This window comes from Culex quinquefasciatus, chromosome 2, assembly GCF_015732765.1.
Source record: "Culex quinquefasciatus strain JHB chromosome 2, VPISU_Cqui_1.0_pri_paternal, whole genome shotgun sequence".
NCBI classification, from domain to species: domain Eukaryota; kingdom Metazoa; phylum Arthropoda; class Insecta; order Diptera; family Culicidae; genus Culex; species Culex quinquefasciatus.
In genome coordinates this window covers 118567592-118595480 of record NC_051862.1, presented here as the reverse complement: position 1 = coordinate 118595480, position 27889 = coordinate 118567592, and the positions used below count along the sequence as shown (strand labels likewise).

At 34.8% G+C, this 27889-nt stretch overlaps 1 protein-coding gene and 1 long non-coding RNA gene across 6 annotated transcripts in view; one reads left to right on the top strand and one right to left on the bottom strand.

Moving 5' to 3' along the window:
• Positions 1-27889, bottom strand: part of LOC6032431 (uncharacterized protein PB18E9.04c) — a 265877-nt gene that overhangs the window by 43691 nt on the left and 194297 nt on the right. For all 5 annotated transcript variants that reach the window (XM_038250173.1, XM_038250172.1, XM_038250176.1 and 2 more), the window contains exons 7-11: positions 26679-26871; positions 13829-14403; positions 3165-3339; positions 2783-3104; positions 783-1303 (exon numbers count right to left, since the gene is read on the bottom strand). In XM_038250173.1, coding sequence (XP_038106101.1) covers positions 783-1303; positions 2783-3104; positions 3165-3339; positions 13829-14403; positions 26679-26871 — 1786 coding nt within the window. The remainder of the gene's footprint in view (positions 1-782; positions 1304-2782; positions 3105-3164; positions 3340-13828; positions 14404-26678; positions 26872-27889) is intronic.
• Positions 13169-13433, top strand: LOC119765920. The gene is made up of 2 exons (XR_005276931.1): positions 13169-13204; positions 13270-13433. It is a non-coding gene; the product is annotated as an uncharacterized LOC119765920 (long non-coding RNA).

Sequence of the window (27889 nt, the reverse complement as noted above, 5' to 3'; positions counted from 1 at the left end):
GGATTATTTTTCAGTTTTGTGATTTGAACTTATTTTCCTTGAGAAATACATTACAATTAGAGAGTATTTAAATAATCCTATTCATCAATGTTTTCAAACATTAAAAAATATGTGGAGCCGGAGTCGGAGCTAACCATTTGTTGAAAGCTGGAGTCGGAGTTGGAGTCGGAGTCGGCTAGAGTTTGTAGGCCGGAGTTAGAGTCGGAGTCGGAGTCGGTTCGAGCTGAAAGCCGGAGCCGGAGTCGGAGTTGGCTAATCTCAGAAAGCCGGAGTCGGAGTCGGAGTCGTTTAAAACATGACCCGACTCCGCAGCCCTGTATTCTTCCATAACAAAAATGTTATTCCAAAGTTGTGTTGGCTTCCAACCAATATCAGACCAATAACAAATTTTGTTATTATAACATAAACTGTTATTAAACACTTATGCAAAAATTGATTTTTCAAGAAGATTCCATAACACTTTCTGATATTTTAACAATATTACCGTCTGCCCGGGTATGCTCAAAAATCCAGTATTGTACGAAGCAAAGGTAATAGTATAGTATGGAAATCATTTGCTTTATCTTAAACTATTTCCTCCCCACGAGTGAATTCAAGGTCATTCCTTTAAGATTCTTGCCCCAGAAACCACTCACAATAACCGAGACGTTGAATAAATCATCAACCTCTCAACCCACTCCAACTCCCCGGGAAATCGTGCTTGGCCACAGTTTCCAAAGGTGTGGAAAACATAAAAAATTGAACGCAGAACAAACTATTTCCATCACCTGCTGTTTCCGTACCTGCTGCGGAGGAGGTTGGGTGCTGGGGCGTGACGCCTGGCAGGGAGGACACCCGCATTAGGGAGCTGCCGTCGGTGCTGTCGGAACAGGATACAACGGAAGTTCCGTTTCCGATGGCACCTCCGCCGCGGTTGATGCTATTATTGTTGCTGCTGTTGCCAGCGCCACCACCGTTGTTGCCATTATTGCCGCTGCCCTCTAACGCTTGCAGTGCATCAAAGGTCGAACTGTACGTTTTAAACTCGGTGTAGCGAGAGGAGACTATTGGTTGTTGCTGCTGCTGCTGGGACTGTTGGCCAACAGCGCCGGACGCAGTAGTAACACCTCCTGCCAGGTTGTTGTTGCTGCCGTGGTTGGATTTGCTCTTGTTTAAACTGTTGTTGCTATTGTTGGCCGGGGGTGTTTGGGAGGTCATCTGCGAGGAGTGGTGCACGGGGAAGCTTCCGGTAGGGCTGGTGATTTTCTTCACGTTTGCTGGAAGCTCTGAGGTAGGTGAACTTAAATCTAATGATAGTCGTGACCTGGAAATGGAAACAAGAGAAAGGTTATTGCATTTTGCAGTTTATGGTTTAGAATACTAACAGAAAGAATAGATATTTTTTAGGGCAGAGCTTGAAACGTAAACGTGAAAGAATTACGTATCGCTTAGTTTGATGTTTATAAGTTTTTCAGATTATTTAAATTTTTAATGATTTTAATTTGGTTTATGAAATAGTGACATAGGGGAAATAAACCCATTTTATTCACTCAGAGCCGTTCAACCAATACACAGAAAAAAATATTTCTGTAAATTTACATTATTTATCATGTACCAAAAGGTATCATGATAAATGATGTATATTTACATTAGGTTCATTGGAAATTTACATTAGATTCATTGGAAATTTACATTAGTTTTGAAAATTTACATTAGTTTTCGAATTTACATTACTTTTGGAATTTACATTAGTTCAAATCAACTAATTCTGATTGGCCAATGGGAATGAGAAGCTCAACTTGGATTGCAGTAGTAAAAGGGTGTGGCCTATGTTCTATTTTAAAATGAGTGAAGCGGGCAGCAAAAGGAAATTCTGATTTTAAAAAATTGTTTCACAGGTAGAGGACGCTTTCTCGTCGACGGCCAAGTGGAATAACGCTGGACTGGAATCGAACGGACGACGGGTAGAATGTTCGGTGTTGCTGCTGCTACCCGCTGCCGACTGAGCCATCTTCGCATTTTATAAACAAGCGGCTAAAGCATCAACTTGTTCAGGGCTAGGCTCAGGCAGTGGGCCAGCGAAGTATGAGAGCGATAGAAAGAGAACCAAATATTACTATTTTTAGTTCGGGTAGTTTTGAAGTCAACGTTTGGCAGAAATACATTGGATATATGATTTACATTGAATAGGAATTTACAGGAAACCGAACACGGGTAGAAATTCATCAGATTTGAGTTTCCATGCTCAACGTTTCCATTAGATTCATGATTTACATTAGATTTAGATTTACATTAGAGTAATTTCCATGACTTTTTACTCTTTACATTATATTTCAACATTACATTGAGTGAGTTTACATAAGAAACAGTAATTACGTGCTGTGTAAATTTACATATTTTTTTCTGTGTACTTTTGCCGTTTTCTGCTAATAAATCAACAGTTTCAGATGTATCAACAATGGAGAGTTGCTTGCTCACTTTTATTTGAACTATTTATTACTTTGAAACAGTCAAAAACACTTTATGAAAGCAGTAATTCATGATCAAAGTGCTGATAGGCCGATAATAGAAATAGGCTGAAAAAGGGTATAGTTCCCCTATTCCGGCAATGCAACGTCAGGACATTTTTTTCGAAATATGTCTCGTGTCTTGATATCAAAAATTCAAAACCAATCCAAAACTTAAATAATAGATTCGGCTAAGAAACAAAATTTTCAACAAGTAGTGACTATGGTAAACTAATTTTATTTCAAAATTTTCATTCGCCACAATATGTGATTTATGAAGCGATATATCTCCTTACCTGGGCGAGAGAACTGAGCTTGGTATTTTCTGAGGAACGACGGAGTGTGTAAACCTGGTCGCTCCGAGGGACGATACAGACGAGATGCCCAGATCGATGCTGTGGCGTGATTTGGGCGTCAGCATGGACACGGGAAACACGGGACTGGGCAGGGCTGAAACAACGGCGGGACAGGGCACAGTTGCCGGCTGGAGCTGATCACCGCCCGGAATGGGCAGATTATTGCTGGCGTCCAAACTCTCCAACCGTTGCCGCCGACGTCCCTTCCGGATGACGTACGTTCCCCGACCGCTGATGTCCGGTACGTTCGGAATGAGCTCATCTGTAAGTTTGGAAAGGCATTTCAAGTTGGGTTCAAGGTGAACACGCCTGAGCGACGTACCTGAGTCAGAGTACAGGGACGCGGCCTCGTCCTCGGTGCTACAGATCGGAATGTCGGGCGGATCAGGCCACTCGTTGGATTCACTTTTCCTGTTGCTGGGCGTCGATTCCAGACTCGACTGCGAACTGGTAACATTCTTGCCGCTGCCGCTGCCCGTTTTTCGCCTGCCAATAACCTGTAAATGTAGGTAAATGAAATGAAAATTTTAGCAATGAGCAATTTTCCCAAGGCAAGGGAAAGGTTGGAGGAGGTGGTGATGAAAATTGCGGGGTTGAATGAATTATAAACTAGACACATCCATTTCCTAGCCCCTGACGGTTTGTCTGAATATTGCACGAAACGAAGGAGGACAGACATTAGCTATGCTGGCTGATCCACTTTCCACGAGATGGTTCAACTGACGTCGTTGTAGAGCTTTCGGGTTGGTTTGGTTGAGGGGTTAGGGGTGAACTTTCAGTACAGTCCGTGTCAATTTTCATTTAACTAATGTTTGGCTTAATTTGCTTCCGTGACGTTGCTGTTTGGAATCAAAAATGAGTTATTGTAGAGAGAAAAGTTTGTGCACTTTTCCGAGTTTTCTGGAACTGGGCATAAAGTTTAACTGTTGATGGTCAGATGGAAATTATTTAATGGAGTTTTGAGCCACTTGATAGAGGTCAATTTGAAAGTTATGTTGGGTTTGCATTGTGTGTTATTGTGGGACTAAATTTTAAGTATTGATAGCAAACCCTTTTGCATCTTTTCTTGTCTTGATTTCTGTTAAGGAGCAGTTCTCTAGGATTTCGGTCATTCGATTTTTTTTGTATTTTTTAATCCGACTGAAACTTTTTTGGTGCCTTCGGTATGCCCAAAGAAGCCATTTTGCATCATTAGTTTGTCCATATAATTTTCCATACAAATTCGGCAGCTGTCCATACAAAAATGATGTATGAAAATTCAAAAATCTGTATCTTTTGAAGGAATTTTTTGATCGATTTGGTGTCTTCGGCAAAGTTGTAGGTATGGATACGGACTACACTGGAAAAAAATAATACACGGTAAAAAAAATTTGGTGATTTTTTTATTTAACTTTTTATCACTAAAACTTGATTTACAATAAAACACTATTTTTAATTTTTTTTATTTTTTGATATGTTTTAGAAGGCATAAAATGCCAACTTTTCAGAAATTTCAGGTTGTGCAAAAATCACTGACCGAGTTATGAATTTTTAATCAATACTGATTTTTCAAAAATCGAAATTTTGGTCGTAAAATTTTCAACTTCATTTTCGATGTAAAATCAAATTTGCAATCAAAAAGTACTTTACTGAAATTTTGATAAAGTGCACCGTTTTCAAGTTATAGCCATATTTAAGTGACTTTTTGAAAATAGTCGCAGTTTTCATTTTTAAATTAGTGCACATGTTTGCCCAGTTTTGAAAAATATTTTTGAAAAGCTGAGAAAATTCTCTATATTTTGCTTATTTGGACTTTGTTGATACGACCTTTAGTTGCTGAGATATTGCAATGCAAAGGTTTAAAAACAGGAAAATTGATGTTTTCTAAGTTTCACCCAAACAACCCACCATTTTCTATCGTCAATATCTCAGCAACTAATGGTCCGATTTTCAATGTTAATATATGAAACATTTGTGAAATTTTCCGATCTCTTTGAAAAATATTTTGGAATTTTCAAATCAAGACTAACATTTCACAAAGGCCAAACATTCAATATTACGCCCTTTTAAAATGTTTGTCTTGATTTGAAAATTCCAAAAATATTTTTTCGAAAAGATCGGAAAATTTCACAATTGTTTCATATATTAACATTGAAAATCGGACCATTAGTTGCTGAGATATTGACGATAGAAAATGGTGGGTTGTTTGGGTGAAACTTAGAAAACATCAATTTTCCTGTTTTTAAACCTTTGCATTGCAATATCTCAGCAACTAAAGGTCGTATCAACATAGTCCGAATAAGCAAAATATAGAGAATTTTCTCAGCTTTTCAAAAATATTTTTTCAAAACTGGGCAAACATGTGCACTAATTTAAAAATGAAAACTGCGACTATTTTCAAAAAGTCACTTAAATATGGCTATAACTTGAAAACGGTGCACTTTATCAAAATTTTAGTAAAGTACTTTTGATTGCAAATTTGATTTTACATCGAAAAATGAAGTTGAAAATTTTACGACCAAAATTTCGATTTTTGAAAAATCAGTATTGATTAAAAATTCATAACTCGGTCAGTGATTTTTGCACAACCTGGAAATTTCTGAAAAGTTGGCATTTTATGTCTTCTAAAACATATCAAAAATAAAAAAATTAAAAATAGTGTTTTTTGTAAATCAAGTTTTAGTGATAAAAGTTAAATAAAAAATCACCAAATTTTTTTACCGTGTATTATTTTTCCAGTGTAGTCCGTATCCATACCTACAACTTTGCCGAAGACACCAAATCGATCAAAAATTCCTTCAAAAGATACAGATTTTTGAATTTTCATACATCATTTTTGTATGGACAGCTGCCGAATTTGTATGGAAAATTATATGGACAAACTAATGATGCAAAATGGCTTCTTTGGGCATACCGAAGGCACCAAAAAAGTTTCAGCCGGATTAAAAAATACAAAAATTAAAATTGAAGAAAAAAGACCGATTTCGTAGAGAATTGCTCTAAGGTATTCTTCTTTAGTTAAGTTTTACAGCAGCACAAAACTAATTAATTTTTTTTTCAACGTTCTCACACTGAAAATTGCGAATTATACCTCCGACCAAAAAATATATCAGCCTAAGTTTCATAATAAATGTTTAAAGAAGAGAAAAAGTATGAAATTCGAAATAATGATTTGAAAATTTTGTCAGCAATTTCAAGAATGACTTCTTCACATTTTTCCTGACCATTTTGAGGGCAACATTTTAATACCGGCTAAAGTTTGCATAATTATTTATTCATGTTTTTGATTGATTAAATTTGGCTATGATAAAAAGAAATATCAGTTCATATTTCAAAAGATTTATTTTTCGCAAACTTTACGAATCGTTATAAACGTCCGTCATAGCCGATGAAAAACTAGTGAGAAATATTTTATATCATAAAACTTGACATCTTGACACAATCCATTAGCTATCTAGTGCATGTTGATGTACTATTCCATGGATGTAAAGTCTGTACATCACACAACTGTCAGGCAAAAGTGTCCACATAAATTCACAGAGAATGCATTTCTCAGTGGACTTTTTGTCAACCCTATTTGAGTGACAAATTTTAAACAGTCAGTTTCAGTCATGTTCAACTACTGCAATTGTGGTTAATCCCCATTGAAACGGAAAAGAAGATTTCCAAATTTATCAGATTCAACCAAAGGAACTTCACTTGAGTGGATTTAAATTGTACGTGCGATGAAAGTATAAACCATCTCCGGAAAAGAGAGGACTCCCAAAGGAGGAGCGAAAACTGTAATCATTTACGAGACGAGTCTCTTAGCACATTATTTGAAATGAGCCAGGCATGCGGCAACAGATAAACTACTTCCGCGCTCGGCAACTCGCAACTCTACCACCCTCTTGAGGGACCCCCGGCGGAACATCAGGTATGAATGAGGCTTTCGCTGCCTTCACGAGATAAGGCCGGTGGGGAGCCCGGAAGTGGAAATAGAATTAAACTCCACGGTGGGAAAATTCCGTAATGCCTCACCCTTTCTCGGGGATTTCCCCTTCCCACTGACACAACTTTTTTTTTGGTTGAATGGCATCTGCAGAAGGGGAGCCGTTTTTCGTGCCTCAAGACAATAAAATTGCTTTCTAAAGAACCACCAGAGGGAGATACTTTTTAATGAACCATGTAACGATATGTATATATGTTTTTGGGAACAACTAGGGACGACAGGAAGTTTAAGGCCGTGCCGAGGGTTTAGTGTTCGTTAAAGGGGGTCATGATGGTACTAGTGGGAAAGTTAATTTGAAAACTTATAATTAGTAATGAGAACATGTTATCACTTCCGGCAGAATAATGTTCAGAACTATTTCAATGGACTCGGTGGAACTTTAAAACAAATTGTTTGAACTAGGCTCGAGTTTAAATATGCCAAATGATAGAGTGATATTATAAGAGAAAACAACAATTTTATAAAATTGTGTTTCAAACAAAAACTCCGGAACAAAACCATTAAAATCCTCATGGAATACCACAAATGTGTGAAAATGGCATGATACTGTCAGCAGCAATTTTTTACATCATAAATTCAAATGTGTCGAGCAGTTGTACATATTCACTTTCATGAGAAAGTTTGCGTTTTTTTTTATCACGACCGTTGTTTTTAGGCTGTGTATGTTTTCCCCTATTCTGCTCCAAGGATGGACTGATGCCAAGAATGGGCCCACGAAAATGGTGACGATTATTGCTCACCTACAAAAAATATTGTGGCTTAGGCATTTGCCCTGCTGCTGGTTGGTGAACTGTCCCGAGGGTGTGGCAGCCAGAAAAAACGTGGGTGATAAATTTAGCAACTTAGTATAATCCGTATAAGCTTGTTTTTTAGTTGAAATGTTTTTTTCCTGTTGTGTTGCGTTTGTGCCTCGTGTGTGGTGCATTTTTTAGGATTTGTTAGAGGTGTTTTTTTCATATTTGTACGTTTTTGTGCGCAAGTGAATTGATTTATATAAAAAATGCTTTTTATCTATTTTCTATAAAAGATCATGGAAATTTCATCCATGTGAAATGGTACTTAAGGGGTTACATACATGTAAATCGGCAAAAATGTCGGAGGTTGGTATGAGGACACATTTATTTTTTTTTTAAATCTGATTTCAAGATATTAGGATACACATTTTCATCTTTCAACAAAACAAATTTGGAGAAATTTGGTATACAAACTTGCCGAGAAACGGGTGCCACGATATCTCAACACTGCTTTGACCAAATCGGCACAACATTTTGGTGAGGACTTGTTAAACCGGTCCCGTTTGCATGACAAAAGCCGATTTTCAGAAAGTTTATTAAAAATAAGATAAAAATATTTTTATGTTTTTCATATAAAAAATCGTTGGTTTTTGATTTTTGCATTTTTTTAAAAGGCAAATTTTTTAATTTGGGCTTCGTCATATACACGGGATATGTCTTTAGAGTCAAAAAAAAAAAAAAAAATCAAATTATTCGCTCTACAGCATTGCCTTGGCGTTCTCGATTGCGAGATTCCTACTCGAAACTAAGTGTCCGAAGGCTTGATTGTTGAGGCCATTGCAAACCTCTTTTTACACCTTAGCTCCATCCATCCACCCCGGGATTCGAACTGACGACCTTTGTGTTGTGAGTCCAAATGCCTACCAGCGACTCCACCGAGGGAGGACCAAGGGAGACGACTCCTACACCTGGATTGAGCTAACGACCTAACCCTTTAGGTTAGACCGGGGCCAACATTTACTTCCACATCCGACGGATGGCGTTGTGAGACAAATCTCGTCTCGAAAAATGCCACCGGGACCGTGTCTGGGATCGAACCCGAGCCGACTGGGTGAGAGGCAGCCACGCTTACCCCTAAACCACGGTCCCGGATCTTGCGTCTTTAGAGTCTTCACATCAAATTTCAGCCAATTTGGTCCATCCCATCTCGAGATATCGTGGCACTCGTAAATCAATTCGGTGTTTAGAGAAAACGCTCAGAAAGTTTGACGGGCTGCTTAGTGCAAGGCAAAATTTTAAGCTTAATTCGTCTCTTACTCAGTTTAATCATGATATATCTTCTTGAAACTTTCAGGAGCGATTAAAAATCATCTTTTTAGTGGATTCGTAAATTTTCTGTAATATGAAATTTTGTGATTTTTTACATCTATGTAAGCCCATACGTTTTATAAAAATTAAACATTGGGATCAAATATCAAATTTGATTTGATAAAATTGATTCATTCATTATGAATGGGAAACACGAAAACAAGAGACAAGCATAAAAAACAAGTGCACACTTGCTTTCCTTTGATAACACTGACCTACAAAAATTGACAAAAATGATTGCGCAGACTCATCTCAAGGGGAACCATAAAGTTTGGGGACTCCGGAAATATGTGCACTTTGAATTTTTCAAAAATATTTGGACTGGGCCAAAGTTTATATGGAGATTTAAGGCGGTTCTTCGCTGTTGCATACAAGCAAAAATTGCATGCAATATTTGGGAGTAGCGAACAGCACTAATTACAAACTTTTAATAAAAATTATTCGGCCCAGTTTAAATATTTTTGAAACAATCAAAGTGCACATGTTTCTGGGGACCCCAAAATTTGTGCTTCTCCTCGAAGCGGAGAATTGTTTTTGGTCGGTGTAATCGAATTGAAAGTTGCATTCGTGAACAGATTTCATCACAAATTTACAAATCAATGTAAGCTGTTTACGATAACGGGAAATGGTTTTGTGCTGGGTACTAAATAGTGGTTCGCAAAACGGCCTCAATTTTGAACTGTCAAAGTGGAACCAATTTACTGTTCGCCAAAAGTAGAGAGTATTCCTATCGATCATTATAATTTTTTTTTGAAAAGGTCCAATAAACCAAATTTTCAGTTTTTGCTTTTTGGGTGTTTGTCAATATCCCTGACTCAAGGTGGTTTCAAAAACACCCAAAAAGCAAAAACTGAAAATTTGGTTTATTGGACCTTTTTTTAAAAAGAAATCCAGATATGTGGCTTTTGAGGACCTGATGTTGAAGTCAACATATCATAAGAAAAATGAAGGCGAGATCGTTAATTTTTTTTTAAATTATGGATGGAAGTTGTTTATGAAGTCGATGCGGTTGTATCCATCCAGAAGCTGTCTTTATCGTTTGGTTCCGTTTGAAAACCTACTGGTTTAGTGAAAATCTTCTCTGTTTGTTGGATCAGCTTCGCTGGGATTAGCGATGTTTATTTGCTGGACCAGGAAGAGCTGCAGGATTACAAAATCAGCAGCCGGGGAATTTATCTGCGACATCGCAGAATGACACTCTAGCCGCAGTTCTTCGTCACCCGTAAAAATGAAAAATTTCTTGTAACCGATCGAAAACACACAAAATTTGCAAGGAAAAAAACGTCAAAAATTAGACAAAATTAAACACATACTAGTGATTATAAAAAAGCTCATTTATCAATAAGAAAAAAGTCATGCTTGTGCTTGAACAGCCTCCTACTTTATAGAAGTAAACAAAGTGGGATCATTCGAAAATCACGTTACGCATTCTCTCTATTCATCACCCAGGTTTTGTGCATGTATCTAAAGTGATTTTCTTCACATCGTTCCGTAGCATTCATGAAAAACTTCCGGAAATTATGAAGTGTCCCTCAATTCCGATCCAGAGATATCTTCCAAGAATATCAAGCCCCATGCACATCAGGTGGAAAGCCAAAGAAAAAGCCGGTCACACATCGCGTATATCGACGTCGTCGTGCTATCATGACGCACCCGCCATTTCGTTGTTCCGAGAAAAACGCGTTTAAATGTTTGACCTTGAATAAACAAAAACTAGAGCACGCAATGTAAACAATAACAAACACGTTTTGTTTGGCTGTCCATTCTGTGCATTGTCCCAAAGTTTGGTTGAAGTTGGTTGCTGGAGTCTCGAGTTTTAATTACAAATGTTTACGATAGTCTGACTTGTACGTGCGTCAAACGCATCCTGACCTGAAATCCCTTTGGCCAATTGTCACACTTACATCGATTTTCAGGGAGTGACAAGATAGCACGACAAGATTGAAACTACTTTCATATGTAAAGTGACAAAAATGAATGGAGTTTTTTCGGTTTTTGGTGAATATCTCAGGATTGAAATCAAATTTTGAGGATCTGTGAAGGTCAACAGGTGAGGCATTGTGAGCTGCACAAAATGGCGTTTTTAACTCAATTTGGCCCAAAATGCACGTACGACAAGTTAGCACGATGGTGACGGTATGCTTTCCTTCATAAGAACGGTCTAGCTTTCTTTTTGGCTCCGTTGTCCATCATCGACATGTATCTATTCGCAATAGATAAGAGCGAGAGAGTGTGAGCGAGGGAGATAGAAAGCGTTTTCCCATCATAAAAGGATGCCTTTGATAGGATCGTCGGATTATGAAAATAAAAGCATCCATGTTTCTTTCGATCCTTGCCGTGTTCCCACGGCTGGAGAAAAGTCAATATGGATTCAATGGGGGGTGGACTAATAGGGTGGTCTTTTATTTACTTTTTGTAAGAAAACCCAAAAAAATGTGGATACAACACTGAAATATTTTGGATGGTTCAGAAATAAAACTTTCAAAAAGTTCAACAGGACAAATTTGGCCTGTAAACTGGTTTTTGTGACCTCTGAGTCCATTTTCAATCCGATATGATTTTTATGAAATTCAACAACCCGACCATTGAGTTAATATTGGTTAGAATTCGAAGGTGACTCGAAATTTTGGAGGCGTTGATTTTCCGGAACCCGGTTATTTTAATTTATAAAAAAAAATACAATACATACAATAGGAAAATATTTACAAAATAAAACTATTATATATACACTCCGTTTTAAGCTGTTAGCGTGCGATATACACGTCTTCAAATATATTTCACAAAAGTTGAGCTATGGATTATCTTTATTGGTAATACACACAAGAATATTTTCCACAACTTGGAATGACAAATGCGGATGGATAATTGCACCATACAAATTACAGAAAATTAGATCCACGTGCTTTTGGGTAAAATTGAGTTGTGATAGCAATTTAATTCAAGTGTAATAGATCTATTACAATCAAGATAATCCATAGCTCAACTTTTGTAAAATATATTTGAAGACGTGTATATCGCACGCTAACAGCTTAAAACGGATAGTATATAATAGTTTTATTTTGTAAATATTGTCCTTTGAATATAAGCAGTCAAAGGCTGCAGGATACGGTCAAAATCAATTTCCAACTATCGACCACCCTAACCCACATATAAGTTGCATGTATTCACCGGTTGTGACAGATGGTGTGCCGGCCCGGCCTGTGTCTGTTTAAGGTTTAATGTATTCATACTTGTCCGTCCGTACCGTAAGATGGATACATAAATAATCGACGTGACTGACAGATGGGGGATGGCAACGCCAAGAAGTCGTCCTTCTTCTTCTTCTTCTTCTTCTTCTTCTTCTTCTGCATCATCTTTATACCTGAGCCCGACCAGGTCGTTTATATCTATTTGATAGGGTTTCCGATCGAGTGAATAATTTAAATGGGCGCGCAGGCACGCCAGATGGACAAGTGTTTTGATAGCTGTTTTTGCTCTCTTCCACTCGGTCCTAGTGTGGGGTAAAAAAAAGGGTGGAAAAGTCTTTATTCACTTTTGGCACGGCAAAGTTGCGGTGTGGGGCTCAAGAAGTAAAACCTAAAGAGATAAGGAAGTTGTTATGCTGAGAGCAGATTGCTGGGAAAATCGTTTCCATTCTACGAGCCCCGCATCGGCTTAGGGAAGTTGCAGCAGAGGTGGGAAAGATGTCAAGTCCTTGAGCCGGCTCAAGTGGATAGCCTTCTTCAGTAAGTTTTGATGAGTTTGTGATAAATGGACACTGGCCAGATTGTAAGCTATCTCCGGTTTGGGCAGTGGAAAGTTGTTCTTGCATCGAACTGGCTCAGGGAAGGGTTGATTTTTTGTTAATGAAGAACTATTGTTTGATGGAGACGCTTGGTGACTGTGGTGTACACACTAAATCAGGGACGCAATACTCGGTAAAAAATTTACCGAAATTACCCTGTAAAAATCAAATTTTACTGAGCTGTCAGTTGAATTTAGGAAATATACTGAACTACGGTAAAAAAATCGCTGAAAGTACCGTACTTCAGTACTTATTTCACTGAGCTACTCAGTGAACCCTAGTTTCCGGTAAATTATTGGTACTCGGTAATTTAATTACCGAGTACTCAGCTAATAACCTTGTGTTTTACTGAAAGCTCAGTAAAGTTTTACCGAGTCTCTCAGTTGAAACTTATGTCATTTTGTAGCTGTCATTTTTTTTGTATTTGGTCGCTGTTGTCGGACATTTCTCTGAGTACATTCAGAAAAAAAAGTAATTTAAAACTATAAATTGTGACAAAATAACAGGTATGTGTCTTTTTATTTGAGAAAATTAAATTATTTACTATTTAGAATAATAATTTTTCTTTCAGCTCACGTCGAAGCTTCATCTTTTGATCCGTTTTAGAAGGAGCTGGTTTATGTCGTCATTTTTGCTATTGTTTAATAATCGAGAAAAAAATAAGTTGTGATGTTATTGTGAATGTACATAGGTATTATTTGTGAATAAATTTGGTCATCTTTTTGAATAAATAAAGGGAAAATAAATTCAATCCATAAAAAAAACATTACCGTAAGCACCGTAAAAATTCAGAATATGTACCGAGCAACCGGTAATTTTTTACCGAGGTCCTCTGTAAAAGTTCAAACCAGCTGTCAGATTAGCGTTTACTGAGCTCTCGGTAGTTTAAACTTTTACCGAGCTGAGTACCGAGCACTCGGCTGTTGAGATTTCGGTAAAAAATTTACCGAGTACGGTAGAAAAATCTAAGTGTGTAGTTTGACACACCATGCGCCTCCATCGATGTTTTATCATGATTAATGATATTTTCATTAATTTCTACCCGTTCAGTCCCGGGCTTTTGAAGTGGATGTGGTGGGTTAATGAATGAATAAAGTATAAAAGGAACTCTGCGGTTTAATCGCACTCACCTTGCTGCATCCGGAGCCGGAGGTTGCGGGTTTGGCTGTGGTCAACGGATCCCCAAAGCTGGCCGGATCGTCCAGGTTCACCTCCCAGGCTATGCTGTGGCGTTTGCTAGGTGTGACCGGAGCTGAAAGCGACGGTGGGGGTGGCACCGTGACCGGTCCCGGGGGTGGCGGCAGTGATGATTCCTCCAACGAGTCCTCGGAGAACCGTTCCTCGTCACTATCCTCGTGCCTCGGCTGCTTGCCATTGCGTGGCCGCGTTGGTCGCGTGAATTCGACGGCACTGCTGGTGGCAAATATTCGATTCGTAACCAGACCGTGGTTGTAGTTGATGTTCAGTGGCACTCCATGGGTGGGCGACAGGGACGAGTTGTTCTCGGACTCGTTGTTTTCCGGGGACGAGGTCTCCTGTGAGGACTGTGAGTTGTCCGATGGATAGTTGCCAGGTCGACAGACTGCGGTGGCTGCAGCAGACCCGTGTCGTTCGATTGATCCGGGCAGGTTTCGGGAGGGAAGGCGTCTGGGTGGGGACGCCCTGCCGGGGTAGATGGTCACCGGGTGCTCGTTAACTATGGGCTCTGCGGAAAATGAGAAAATCGAACGTTGTATTACACAGCGTAACAAAATTTTTTTTTTATTTTTTGGCAGCACGAAAAAAAATGCTCCTCTAGGGTTCGGCTTCCCGAACAAAATGCAACCTGGCGCATATTTTTATTGTTATCCTAACTCGAGATATTCAATGCAGAAGTTTTGCATATGAATCACCCCCCGTCGGAAAATATTTTTTATTTTGTTTTCTCTGTAACTTCTGATCAATTAGGTCTTTTTGGACGCTTCCGGTGTCATTCGACGGTAAATTGTTAGAAAAACTCAAGATTTGGTCCCATTGGCCGGTTCCCGTAACCGGTTCCGGAGGAAATCCGGAATATTGGCCAAAACTGTGCAAAAACTTCAAAATTTTGAAGTTTTTTGCTCTTAATGCGAAGTGAACGCACTATAGCATAAAACAATCTATACAAACTAAAAAAATGTTGGTCCCAGCATGTTTGAAGGTGTTTAATTGAAAAGGTGGCCATTGAGAACCGGTTCCGGTCAATCCGGATCCGGAAACTCCGGACAAAAATAAGCAATATTTTCACAATTCCAATGTGTCAGACAGATATAAATAAAAGTGTTGTTGAAGCATTCTTTGCTACTTCATATTCATATGACCACAAAAACATGGCCAAGTGGCCAACGGGAACCTGCTCTGAATGTTCCGGATCAGGGAACCTGTGGAAATTATATTTTTTTTATTAATTTTATGAAGCAGTTTTTATTAAGACATTTTCAATGTATCTGGAAAAATCTGAATTGATTCAAAATCAAAATCAGAAATGTGGCCAAGTGGCCAACGGTAACCCGTTCTGAATGTTCCGGATCATGGAACCAGTGGACACTTGACTTTTTTTAATTTTAAAGGCAGTTTTTATTAAGAAATTTTCAAGGTTTCTGGAAAAATATGAATTAATCCGAAATCAGAATCAGAAATGTGGCCAAGTGGCCAACGGGAACCCGTTCTGAATATTCCGGATCAGGGAACCAGTGGTCACTTGAAATGTGCATTAATTTAAAATAGCATAATTTAATTAGGAAATTTTCTAGTTTTCTAGAAAAATCAGAATTTATTAAAATCAGAATCATAAATACGGCCAGGTAACCAACAGGAACCCGTTTTATATGTTCTGGATTAGGGAACCAGTGAACATTTGAAGTTTTTATCAAGTTTTCAAAAAACATATTTAGATTAATGAAATTTAAAAAATCCTGTAAAAATTAAGAACATATTCGATATCAGAATTAGAAATATTGCCAAGTGGCCTACGGGAACTCGTTCTGAATGTTTCGGATCATGTTACCAGAGGAAACTTGAATTTTTAATTAATTTTAAAAATGCATATTTTAATTAATGAAATTTTTAAATCCCTGGAAAAATCTGAATGTATTTAAAATAAGAAATAAAAATGTTGCCAAGTGGCCGACTGTTCCGGATCAGGGAGCCAGTGGTCACTTGGCATATTTTAATTAAGAAATTTTCTAGATTTCTAGAAAAATCTGAATTTATTTGAAATCAGAATTCAAAATGTTGTCAAGTGGCCAACGAGAACCTGTTCTGACTAGTCACAATTTTTATTATTTAAAAAAATATATTTATCTTACTGATTTTTTATTAATTTTTTTGAAAAAATCACAATTTATTTGAAAACAGCATTAGAAATGTTTCCAAGTGGCCAATGGAAACCCATTTTGAAAGTTCCGGATCAGGGAACCAGTAGTCACTTGAAATGTTTATTAATTAAAAAAAGCATATTTTAATTAGGAAATTTTCTAGTTTTCTAGAAATAGCAGAATTAATTCAAAATCAGAATCAGAAATGTGGCCAGGTGACAAACAGGAACCCGTTTTAATTGATCCGGATTAGGGAACAAGTGAATATTTGAAATTTTTATCAAGTTTTCAAAAACATATTATGATTAATGAAATTTTAAAATTCCTGTAAAAATTCAGAATTTATTTAAAATCAGAATTAAATATGTTGCTAAGTGGTCAACTGGAACCCGTTCAGACTGATCCGGATCAGGGAACCAGAAGACACTTGATTTTTTTTTATTAATATTAATAAAGCATATTTCAATAAATGACATTCAATAATTCCACTTAAAATATTTAAAATTTTAAAATTCCTTTAAAAATTCAGAACATATTTGAAATCAGAATTAGGCAAGTGGCCGACGGAATCCGTTTTGAATGATTTGGATCAGGGAACCAGAGGACACTTGAATTTTTTTTATTAACTTTAAAAAAGCATATTTTAATAAATGAAATTTTTAAATTCCTGAAAATTTTGAATATATTTAAAATTAGACATAAAATGTTGCCAAGTGGCCAACTGTTCCGGATCAGGGAACCAGTGTTCACTTGACTTTTTTTTATTTTATAAAGCATATTCTAATTATGAAATTTTCTAGATTTCTAGAAAAATCTAAATTTATTTGAAATCAGAATTGAAAATGTGGCCAACGAGAACCTGTTCTGACTAGTCACAATTTTTATTATTGAAATAAATATATTTATTTTACTGTTTTTTTAAATTTTGGAAAAAACACAGTTAATTTGAAATAAGAATTAAAAATATTTCCAAGTGGCCAACGGGAACCCATTCTGAATGTTCCGGATCAGGGTACCAGTGGACATGCAGGGTTGTTACGGGAAAGTCGAAAGAAAATCCGCGCCAATTCCGCGCTGACCGAAACCTCAATCCGCGCGAAATTCACGCCATATAAAAAAAATCGCGACAAACATTCAAGAAACATTATTTCCAAAGAAAAAACTAATAAAGAAAGTATTTGATAAAATAATTTAACTCGTTTTATGTTTGAAGGAGTGATAGCAAAAAATCATTTTAAAAAATACCTAAAGAGTCGTCAAGAAAAGTGTCACCAAAAAATTCTTTTTGCGAATCAGAGGGACACTACAATAATTTTGACCAATATAAACGAAATAGAAAATTATAAACCAATATAAACAAAATTTAAAAATCTATTAAATGAAATTTAACTTCAAAATATGAGCTCAAAAACACAAAATCTAAAATTTGAATATAATTGAATTTTAGATTTAGAAATTCTAAAACTTCAAAATCTATGAATTTTAATACAGATTATATTCCATATTCCACACTTAATTTCGAATAATTCCGAAACAAATTGCATTTCCAATATTTGAAATATTTTCTTCCAAAAATTAAAGATTTTAGGAATTTAAGAATTTAAGAATTTAAGAATTTAAGAATTTAAGAATTTAAGAATTTAAGAATTTAAGAATTTAAGAATTTAAGAATTTAAGAATTTAAGAATTTAAGAATTTAAGAATTTAAGAATTTAAGAATTTAAGAATTTAAGAATTTAAGAATTTAAGAATTTAAGAATTTAAGAATTTAAGAATTTAAGAATTTAAGAATTTAAGAATTTAAGAATTTAAGAATTTAAGAATTTAAGAATTTAAGAATTTAAGAATTTAAGAATTTAAGAATTTAAGAATTTAAGAATTTAAGAATTTAAGAATTTAAGAATTTAAGAATTTAAGAATTTAAGAATTTAAGAATTTAAGAATTTAAGAATTTAAGAATTTAAGAATTTAAGAATTTAAGAATTTAAGAATTTAAGAATTTAAGAATTTAAGAATTTAAGAATTTAAGAATTTAAGAATTTAAGAATTTAAGAATTTAAGAATTTAAGAATTTAAGAATTTAAGAATTTAAGAATTTAAGAATTTAAGAATTTAAGAATTTAAGAATTTAAGAATTTAAGAATTTAAGAATTTAAGAATTTAAGAATTTAAGAATTTAAGAATTTAAGAATTTAAGAATTTAAGAATTTAAGAATTTAAGAATTTAAGAATTTAAGAATTTAAGAATTTAAGAATTTAAGAATTTAAGAATTTAAGAATTTAAGAATTTAAGAATTTAAGAATTTAAGAATTTAAGAATTTAAGAATTTAACAATTTAAGAATTTAACAATTTAAGAATTTAAGAATTTAAGAATTAAAGAATTTAACAATTTAAGAATTTAAGAATTTAAGAATTTAAGAATTTAAGAATTTAAGAATTTAAGAATTTAAGAATTTAAGAATTTAAGAATTTAAGAATTTAAGAATTTAAGAATTTAAGAATTTAAGAATTTAAGAATTTAAGAATTTAAGAATTTAAGAATTTAAGAATTTAAGAATTTAAGAATTTAAGAATTTAAGAATTTAAGAATTTAAGAATTTAAGAATTTAAGAATTTAAGAATTTAAGAATTTAAGAATTTAAGAATTTAAGAATTTAAGAATTTAACAATTTAAGAATTTAAGAATTTAAGAATTTAAGAATTTAAGAATTTAACAATTTAAGAATTTAAGAATTTAAGAATTTAAGAATTTAAGAATTTAAGAATTTAAGAATTTAAGAATTTAAGAATTTAAGAATTTAAGAATTTAAGAATTTAAGAATTTAAGAATTTAAGAATTTAAGAATTTAAGAATTTAAGAATTTAAGAATTTAAGAATTTAAGAATTTAAGAATTTAAGAATTTAAGAATTTAAGAATTTAAGAATTTAAGAATTTAAGAATTTAAGAATTTAAGAATTTAAGAATTTAAGAATTTAAGAATTTAAGAATTTAAGAATTTAAGAATTTAAGAATTTAAGAATTTAAGAATTTAAGAATTTAAGAATTTAAGAATTTAAGAATTTAAGAATTTAAGAATTTAAGAATTTAAGAATTTAAGAATTTAAGAATTTAAGAATTTAAGAATTTAAGAATTTAAGAATTTAAGAATTTAAGAATTTAAGAATTTAAGAATTTAAGAATTTAAGAATTTAAGAATTTAAGAATTTAAGAATTTAAGAATTTAAGAATTTAAGAATTTAAGAATTTAAGAATTTAAGAATTTAAGAATTTAAGAATTTAAGAATTTAAGAATTTAAGAATTTAAGAATTTAAGAATTTAAGAATTTAAGAATTTAAGAATTTAAGAATTTAAGAATTTAAGAATTTAAGAATTTAAGAATTTAAGAATTTAAGAATTTAAGAATTTAAGAATTTAAGAATTTAAGAATTTAAGAATTTAAGAATTTAAGAATTTAAGAATTTAAGAATTTAAGAATTTAAGAATTTAAGAATTTAACAATTTTAGAATTTAAGAATTTTAAAATCTAAGAATGTATTTTTTTTTGCGATTTTTGAGATTTTTGTTTTTTTTTGTTTGCAAAATTGTTTTAAATTTTATATTTTTTAGTTTTCAAATAGTGATTTTTTTTTCAATTTTGATTTTTTTTTAATTTGAATTTTTCTATAAATTTTGAATTTTTGATTTTTAAGTTTTTTGGAGATTTTTAAAATTCTGAATTTAGATATAATCCAATTTTAATTACAATTTTAGAAATTCGAAAAAAAATTAATCTGAATTTAAAAAAAAATTGTTTAGAAAAACTATTAAAATATAAAAAAAAGTTTCGAATTGATGAAATTTGAATTTTGAATAATGGAGCATTAATTTTTGAATGTTCTGATCTTTTTATTTTTCGCCAAAAATGTTTAAATTTAGAAAAAAACATTACTCAAAACTCAAAAGAAATTACATATTCAGAGGCGGACATATTAAGAAATGAGTTAAGTGTAGTACTAATTTTATTTGAGAATTTAAAAAATAATCTCTACATAATCTTCATCTTAATTTTTCGACGGTTCGCATTAAGAAAATACAAACATTTTCAGAAAAAGAAAAAAACTATTAATGAGAAATTTACATTGCAATCAATGGAAAAAAACAAATTCTCGTAATTCTTGATAATATTTTTCTTAATAACTTAAAAGTAATTCTATATATTAAATTAATAAACATTGGAACAGGATCTCGTTGGCTACTTGGCAACATTTTTAATTCTGATTTCGAATATGTTCTGAATTTTAACAGGAATTTTACAATTTCATTAATCAAAATATGTTTTTTGAAAACTTGATAGTAATTTCAGATGTTCACTGGTTCCCTAATCCAGAAGATTCAAAACGGGTTCCTGTTGGTCACCTGGCCACATTTCTGATTCTGATTTCAAATAAATTGTGATTTTTTTTTCCAAAAATTGATAAAAAAAATCAGTATTTTTTTTTTAATTAATATAAATTGTGACCTGTCAGAACAGGTTCTCGTTGGCCACTTGACATTATTTATATTTCTAATTTTAAATAAATTCAGATTTTCCAGCAATTTAAAAAATTAAAATATGCTTTATTAAAATTAATAAAAAAAATCAAATGTTCTGGGACTGGTTCCCTAATCCAGAACATTTCATACGGATTTTTGTTGGTCACCTGGCCACATTTCTGATTCTTATTTTGAATTAATTCTGCTATTTCTAGCAAACTAGAAAATTTCCTAATTAAAATATGCTTTTTTTAAAATCAATAAACATTTCAAGTGACACTTGGAAAACATTTCTAATTCTGTTTTCAAATAAATTGTGATTTTTCCAAAAAATAAAAAAACAGTAAAATAAATATATTTTTTAAATAATAAAAATTATGACAAGTCAGAACAGGTTCTCGTTGGCCACTTGACAACATTTTCAATTCTGATTTCAAATAAATTTAGATTTTCCAAGAAATCTAGAAAATTTCATAATTGAAATATACTTTATAAAATAAACAAATAAAAAGTCAAGTGAACACTGGTTCCCTGAACCGGAACAGTTGGCCACTTGGCAACATTTTGATTTCTAATTTTAAATATATTCTAATTTTTACAGGAATTTTAAAATTTCATTAATCAAAATATGTTTTTGAAAACTTGATAAAAATTTCAAATGTTTACTGGTTCCCTAATCCGGATTATTTAAAGCGGGTTCCTGGCCACATTTCTGATTCTGATTTTGAATAAATTCAGATTTTTTCTAGAAAACTAGAAAATTTCCTTATTAAAATATGCTTTTTTCAATTAATAAACATTTCAAGTAACCACTGGTTCCCTGAACCGGAACATTCAGAATGGGTTTCCGTTGGCCACTTGGCAATATTTCAAAATCTGATTTTAAATAAACTGTGATTTTTTCCAAAACTTTAAAAAAATCAGTAAAATAAATATATATTTTTTAAATTAATAAAAATTTTGACCGGTCAGAACAGGTTCTCGTTGGCCACTTGGCAACATTTTTAATTATGATTTAAAATAAATTTAGATTTTTCTAGAAATCTAGAAATATTCTTAATTAAAAAATGTTTTTTTTTAATTAATAAACTTTTTATGTGATTTCTGGTTCCCTGATCCGGATCAGTCAGAACAGGTTCTCGTTGGCCACTTGACAACATTTTGAATTCTGATTTCAAATAAATTCAGATTTTTCTAGAAATCTAGAAAATTTCTTAATTAAAATATGCCAAGTGACCACTGGCTCCTGATCCGGAACAGTCGGCCACTTGGCAACATTTTTATTTCTTATTTTAAATACATTCAGATTTTTCCAGGGATTTAAAAATTTCATTAATTAAAATATGCATTTTTAAAATTAATTAAAAATTCAAGTTTCCTCTGGTAACATGATCCGAAACATTCAGAACGAGTTCCCGTAGGCCACTTGGCAATATTTCTAATTCTGATATCGAATATGTTCTTAATTTTTACAGGAATTTTAAATTTCATTAATCTAAATATGTTTTTTGAAAACTTGATAAAAACTTCAAATGTTCACTGGTTCCCTAATCCAGAACATATAAAACGGGTTCCTGTTGGTTACCTGGCCGTATTTATGATTCTGATTTTAATAAATTCTGATTTTTCTAGAAAACTAGAAAATTTCCTAATTAAATTATGCTATTTTAAATTAATGCACATTTCAAGTGACCACTGGTTCCCTGATCCGGAATATTCAGAACGGGTTCCCGTTGGCCACTTGGCCACATTTCTGATTCTGATTTCGGATTAATTCATATTTTTTCCAGAAACCTTGAAAAGGAGAATGGGCAAATTTGGTCCAAGGATGTACACGAACGGGACCAACTTTTTTCGAAAGATCTCGCCGAGACATGAAAAAAAGTCTTCTGGACTAACTCTCTAAACCCCGGGGTTCAAAAGTTACATGCTGTTGATGTTTGAGCATTTTGGGTAAAAATGTACAAAATATCGAATTTTTGCTATTTCTCAAATCATTTATAAAATCTCTGTTTCATTATGGATTTCGATTTTCTTGACTTCATTCGACGCGTATCAGCAAAAACTATGAGTTCTGATATGTCTTAGCATGATTGAAACATGATTTCTCTTGTTTTTATCCGTTTGAACCGTTTGTGCAAGATGCATCCCATAGAAACAAGTCAAAACTTCAAGGTTTTGAAACCGGATCCGACCCAGACTGCTTCAGTGAGTATGGAAGGCTTCAGTGCAATGTTGTAACAACTTATTGGGATGGTCTGAGTCATCCGAGAACTCCTTGGAGTTAAGACCGGTGAGTCTACCGCCGTAACAAGCAAGATGTCGGCGGTTTTTGACCACTGATCATACCCGCATGGCTTCAGTGAGTATGGTAGACTACTATGCTGATGTGTTGGAGTGTCCTGGGTTCTCCTAGGACTCCCTGGAGTTAAGATCTGTGGGTCTACTACCGTAACAATCCAAATGTCAACCGGTTTTGACAACGGAACATACCCGCATAGCATCAGTGAGTGTGGTAGACTACTTTGCTAATGTGTTAGGATGTCCTGGGTCATCCAAGGACTCCCTGGAGTTATGATCTGTAGGTCTACGGCTGTTACAAGGACTCCCTGGAATGGTCCAGAACATCCCAACATAACAGCAGTCAGCCATACTCACTGAATCTTTGCGGTTATGATGCGCGGTTAAAAATCATCGACCTTTTTCTTGTTACAGTGACCCAAATATCTAAACTCCAGGGAGTCCTAGGATGACCAAAGACATCCCAACACATTAACAAAGCAGTTTACCATACTGTCTGAAGCTATGCGTGTATGTTTCGGGGTCAAAAACCGTCGACCTCTTGCTTGTTACGGCTGTAGCTCCACAAATCATAACTCCAGGGAGTCCTTGAATGACCCAGGATATCCTAACACATTAGCAAAGTAGTCTACCACACTCACTGAAGCTATGCGGGAATGATCCGTGGTCAAAAACCACCGACATCTTGCTTGTTACGGCGGTAGACTCACCGGTCTTAACTCCAAGGAGTTCTCGGATGACTCAGACCATCCCAATAAGTTGTTACAACATTGCACTGAAGCCTTCCATACTCACTGAAGCAGTCTGGGTCGGATCCGGTTTCAAAACCTTGAAGTTTTGACTTGTTTCTATGGGATGCATCTTGCACAAACGGTTCAAACGGATAAAAACAAGAGAAATCATGTTTCAATCATGCTAAGACATATCAGAACTCATAGTTTTTGCTGATACGCGTCGAATGAAGTCAAGAAAATCGAATTCCATAATGAAACAGAGATTTTATGAATGATTTGAGAAATAGCAAAAATTCGATTTTTTGTACATTTTTACCCAAAATGCTCAAACTTCAACAACTTGTAACTTTTGAACCCCGGGGTTTAGAGAGTTGGTCCAGAAGACTTTTTTTCATGTTTCGGCGAGATCTTTCGAAAAAAGTTGGTCCCGTTCGTGTACATCCTTGGACCAGCTACCATACAAATTTGCCCATTCTCCTTTCTTAATAAAAAACTGCCTTTAAAATTAAAAAAAAAAGTCAAGTGTCCACTGGTTCCATGATCCGGAACATTCAGAACGGGTTACCGTTGGCCACTTGGCCACATTTCTGATTTTGATTTTGAATCAATTCAGATTTTTCCAGATACATTGAAAATGTCTTAATAAAAACTGCTTCATAAAATTAATAAAAAAAAATATAATTTCCACAGGTTCCCTGATCCGGAACATTCAGAGCAGGTTCCCGTTGGCCACTTGGCCATGTTTTTGTGGTCATATGAATATGAAGTAGCAAAGAATGCTTCAACAACACTTTTATTTATATCTGTCTGACACATTGGAATTGTGAAAATATTGCTTATTTTTGTCGGAGTTTCCGGATCCGGATTGACCGGAACCGGTTCTCAATGGCCACCTTTTCAATTAAACACCTTCAAACATGCTGGGACCAACATTTTTTAGTTTGTATAGATTGTTTTATGCTATAGTGCGTTCACTTCGCATTAAGAGCAAAAACTTCAAAATTTTGAAGTTTTTGCACAGTTTTGGCCAATATTCCGGATTTCCTCCGGAACCGGTTACGGGAACCGGCCAATGGGACCAAATCTTGAGTTTTTCTAACAATTTACCGTCGAATGACACCGGAAGCGTCCAAAAGACCTAATTGATCAGAAGTTACAGAGAAAACAAAATAAAAATATTTTCCGACGGGGGTGATTCATATGCAAAACTTCTGCATTGAATATCTCGAGTTAGGATAACAATAAAAATATGCGCCAGGTTGCATTTTGTTCGGGAAGCCGAACCCTAGAGGAGCATTTTTTTTCGTGCTGCCAAAAAATAAAAAAAAAATTTTGTTACGCTGTGTTATGTATGCTCGCTCAGCTGACTTTGAACGCAAGCAATGAAATAATCGTACAAACGTAATCATTGATGGTCGTAAAATCACGTCGATGGCCGCCAGTTTGAACTGGCTAAGGACCATCGTTATTTATGTGTGTAATTTAAGTCGCAGCGTAAATTTATCGACCACAACGAGGGAAATATCTTTGATGATGTTGAATAATGTTTCAAGCTTGCTTTGAACAATTGCCAGTTTTTCCACCAAGAAATCTTGATTATTAATTTATTTTAGAAAAACAATGTTCGTTTTTATCATTCAGTGATTGGATCTGCGGGCTTCAGTCACGACAGGGGTGAGATTGGGTCAAAGTGATGACCCAATGAAACTTAAATCTGTCCAAGGGACATTTTACGAAAACTTTGCTGAAAAAATCAAGTTCCTAGAACAAATCCTATCAAGGGGTGAGATTGGGTTAATATTCAAACGATTGGCATTGGTGAAAGGGAGAGAGGGGAGGGGGGATCTAAAATCCCAAAAATCTCTGGACGTAATATTTGAACGATCCCTTTCCGGTCCCTCTATGTTGTCGAATTTGTAAACATTGAAATGTTTTCCACAAACATTCTTTTCCGATTTTGGATAAAAAATTGTCGATCTAAAAAAAAATCAGCGAAATCGATGAAAAATATTGACGAGTTTGAAAACATTTAAATGTTTGAAAATTCGACAGCATATACACGGAGAAAAAAAGAGTTCCCAACATCTTTAAAAAGCGTTCATGAATATGGGAACCACGAATAAAGAGTTCAAATACCATGGGATTTGAACACTTTGTTCGTGGTTCCCATTTTCGTGAACGCTTGTTCACGATTTTGGAAACTCTTTTTTCTCCGTGTAGTTACGGATTTGTTTACAGAACTTCTATCTGTGTAGAATTCATCAAATTCCACCATATTTTGGAAAAAGGTTGGAACAAACCTTCACGTTACAAGTTTTCCGATATATTATTTTTTATTTAGAAATTTCGAGAGATGTTTAGTTCTTTGATCCATAATCACCCCACTTCAAGCAAAAGATATTCGCCAGTACCACGAAACATCCCTACAACTTCAACTGCACAAACAACATGCAAATGACTTCGTAAGTGGCCTTCCAGGCATACGCCATACCACAGTTTGCAGTCCTAAGCAACTTCATCTCCAAAAGCTGAATTTTGCGTACATTGACGGACCCGGAAGTGTTCGAACGCGCTTTAAGAACGGGGTATGAAATTGTACAAAAAAAAAAGAACCATCGTGCACTGTACTAAGTAATGTGAGCTTCTACCTTCCGGGGACAGCTTAAATTTTGAGTTGGAAGGGTGTCCGTTTGGGGTAAATAACGCGACATTAACTCCCACAGGATTTTCTAATCCCCGGTGGCGCACTTTACTGGCGACGGAAGGGATAAAAATGATGCTTAATGAGATAGCTGATGAGCGCCGCGGGTGGTGGTTGGCGTTGGGGGGAATGAAGAAGATTAGGTTCCAAGGATTTGGATGCTCGTAAAGTTGGAGAAATATTAGCCAAATAAAAACTCGCCGTGAAATTATTATTGCGCATTCCATACTTTAATGTTTTCTTGCATTAAAGTTATGAAGTCATCAAATTTTATATCTGAATTCTTCAAAAATTTAATGTGTAAATTTTTGCACTTTACAAATTTGGAAAATATTTACACACCACAACTATTTAAAACTTTATTTGATCAAGATTTTTATTGTAAAACTAACCTGGCATCCGCGTCATCCCCCGCAGGACGGCGTCGTGTACGGCGCTGATCCCGATGCCCCCGAGTTGGTTCCGGTCGTCGTCCAGACTGCCACCGCTCGGCGGCGGTTCGCTTGGTCCGGTTGGTTTGGGCGGGCTGGAACATGGAAGACTTGCGTATCGCGTGGGTAAAACGTTGGAGGGTCGCGTCTTTGGCTGAAACGAGAGAGAGAAAGATGTAAACTATACTCAGCTTTTACACAAATATTAGATTTGTAAATGCGGTATGATTAGTGAAATGTATTTTTCAAGTCTTGTGCGCTTCCGCAGGATTAGAACAAACATCTTCTAGGATAGTTTCGCTTGAAAATTCTTACAGCAGCAGCTTGGATCTCTGCTAAGTGGAACCATAATCGTTCCGGCTTTTACCAATTTCGTCTCTGCACGATACAGGGTGAAATATATTTTAACTTCTTTTTTTTCTGTTGGTAGTCTACCGAAAACTTCTTCAGATTCCTCGCTCGAGATTGTATTTTGATGTGATTTATGTCGGTAAAACGAAATTGGTAGGACAAAATTTTCATGTTATGCCACTACAGCGTTTTGCCGGTCTTGGTCCTCGGAGTTGGCGGAGCTTCTCCAAGACCACAGAAAATATATAGTGTGGGGCCAGAACCCGGAGCCAGAAGCATCAGGAACCGTTCCGTCCCGCAGCAGATAGACTGTGGGAGATGTTGAAGATGGGTGTTTAAGATATGTTATGGTCGGGAACAACGAAAATCAAATACACTCGGATAGCATCCTGCCCGCAAAACGTTTACTTCACTCGTTGGGAGCAGCCAGTGTTGGGAGAAAGTATCGTACTTGGGAGACAGTTTTCGGCTGGTCTCTTTCGGTCCTTTTATTTTGTGGACAGATATGCTCGGTATATGCCAATTTAAATTGAGCAAATTTATTAGAATTATTTGCATACGACATTCATTCCAGAGCGTGGCATCCATTAGCGAAGATTGAATGATTTTGATGTTAAGTAATAAAATTTTATGGGGAGAAAAATAACACACGTTGTCAAGCTATTACTTTTTTCCGAGTTTTTATTACTTTTTTTGCCGAGATCAGGTTTAGTGAATTTAAACTATTTTTTCATGCTCAGTTTAATAACAGGATAGAATATGTCCGTTGGACCAAATTTGGCAAGTTATTTCACGTTCTAAATTAAGAAGCTGAATCCTTT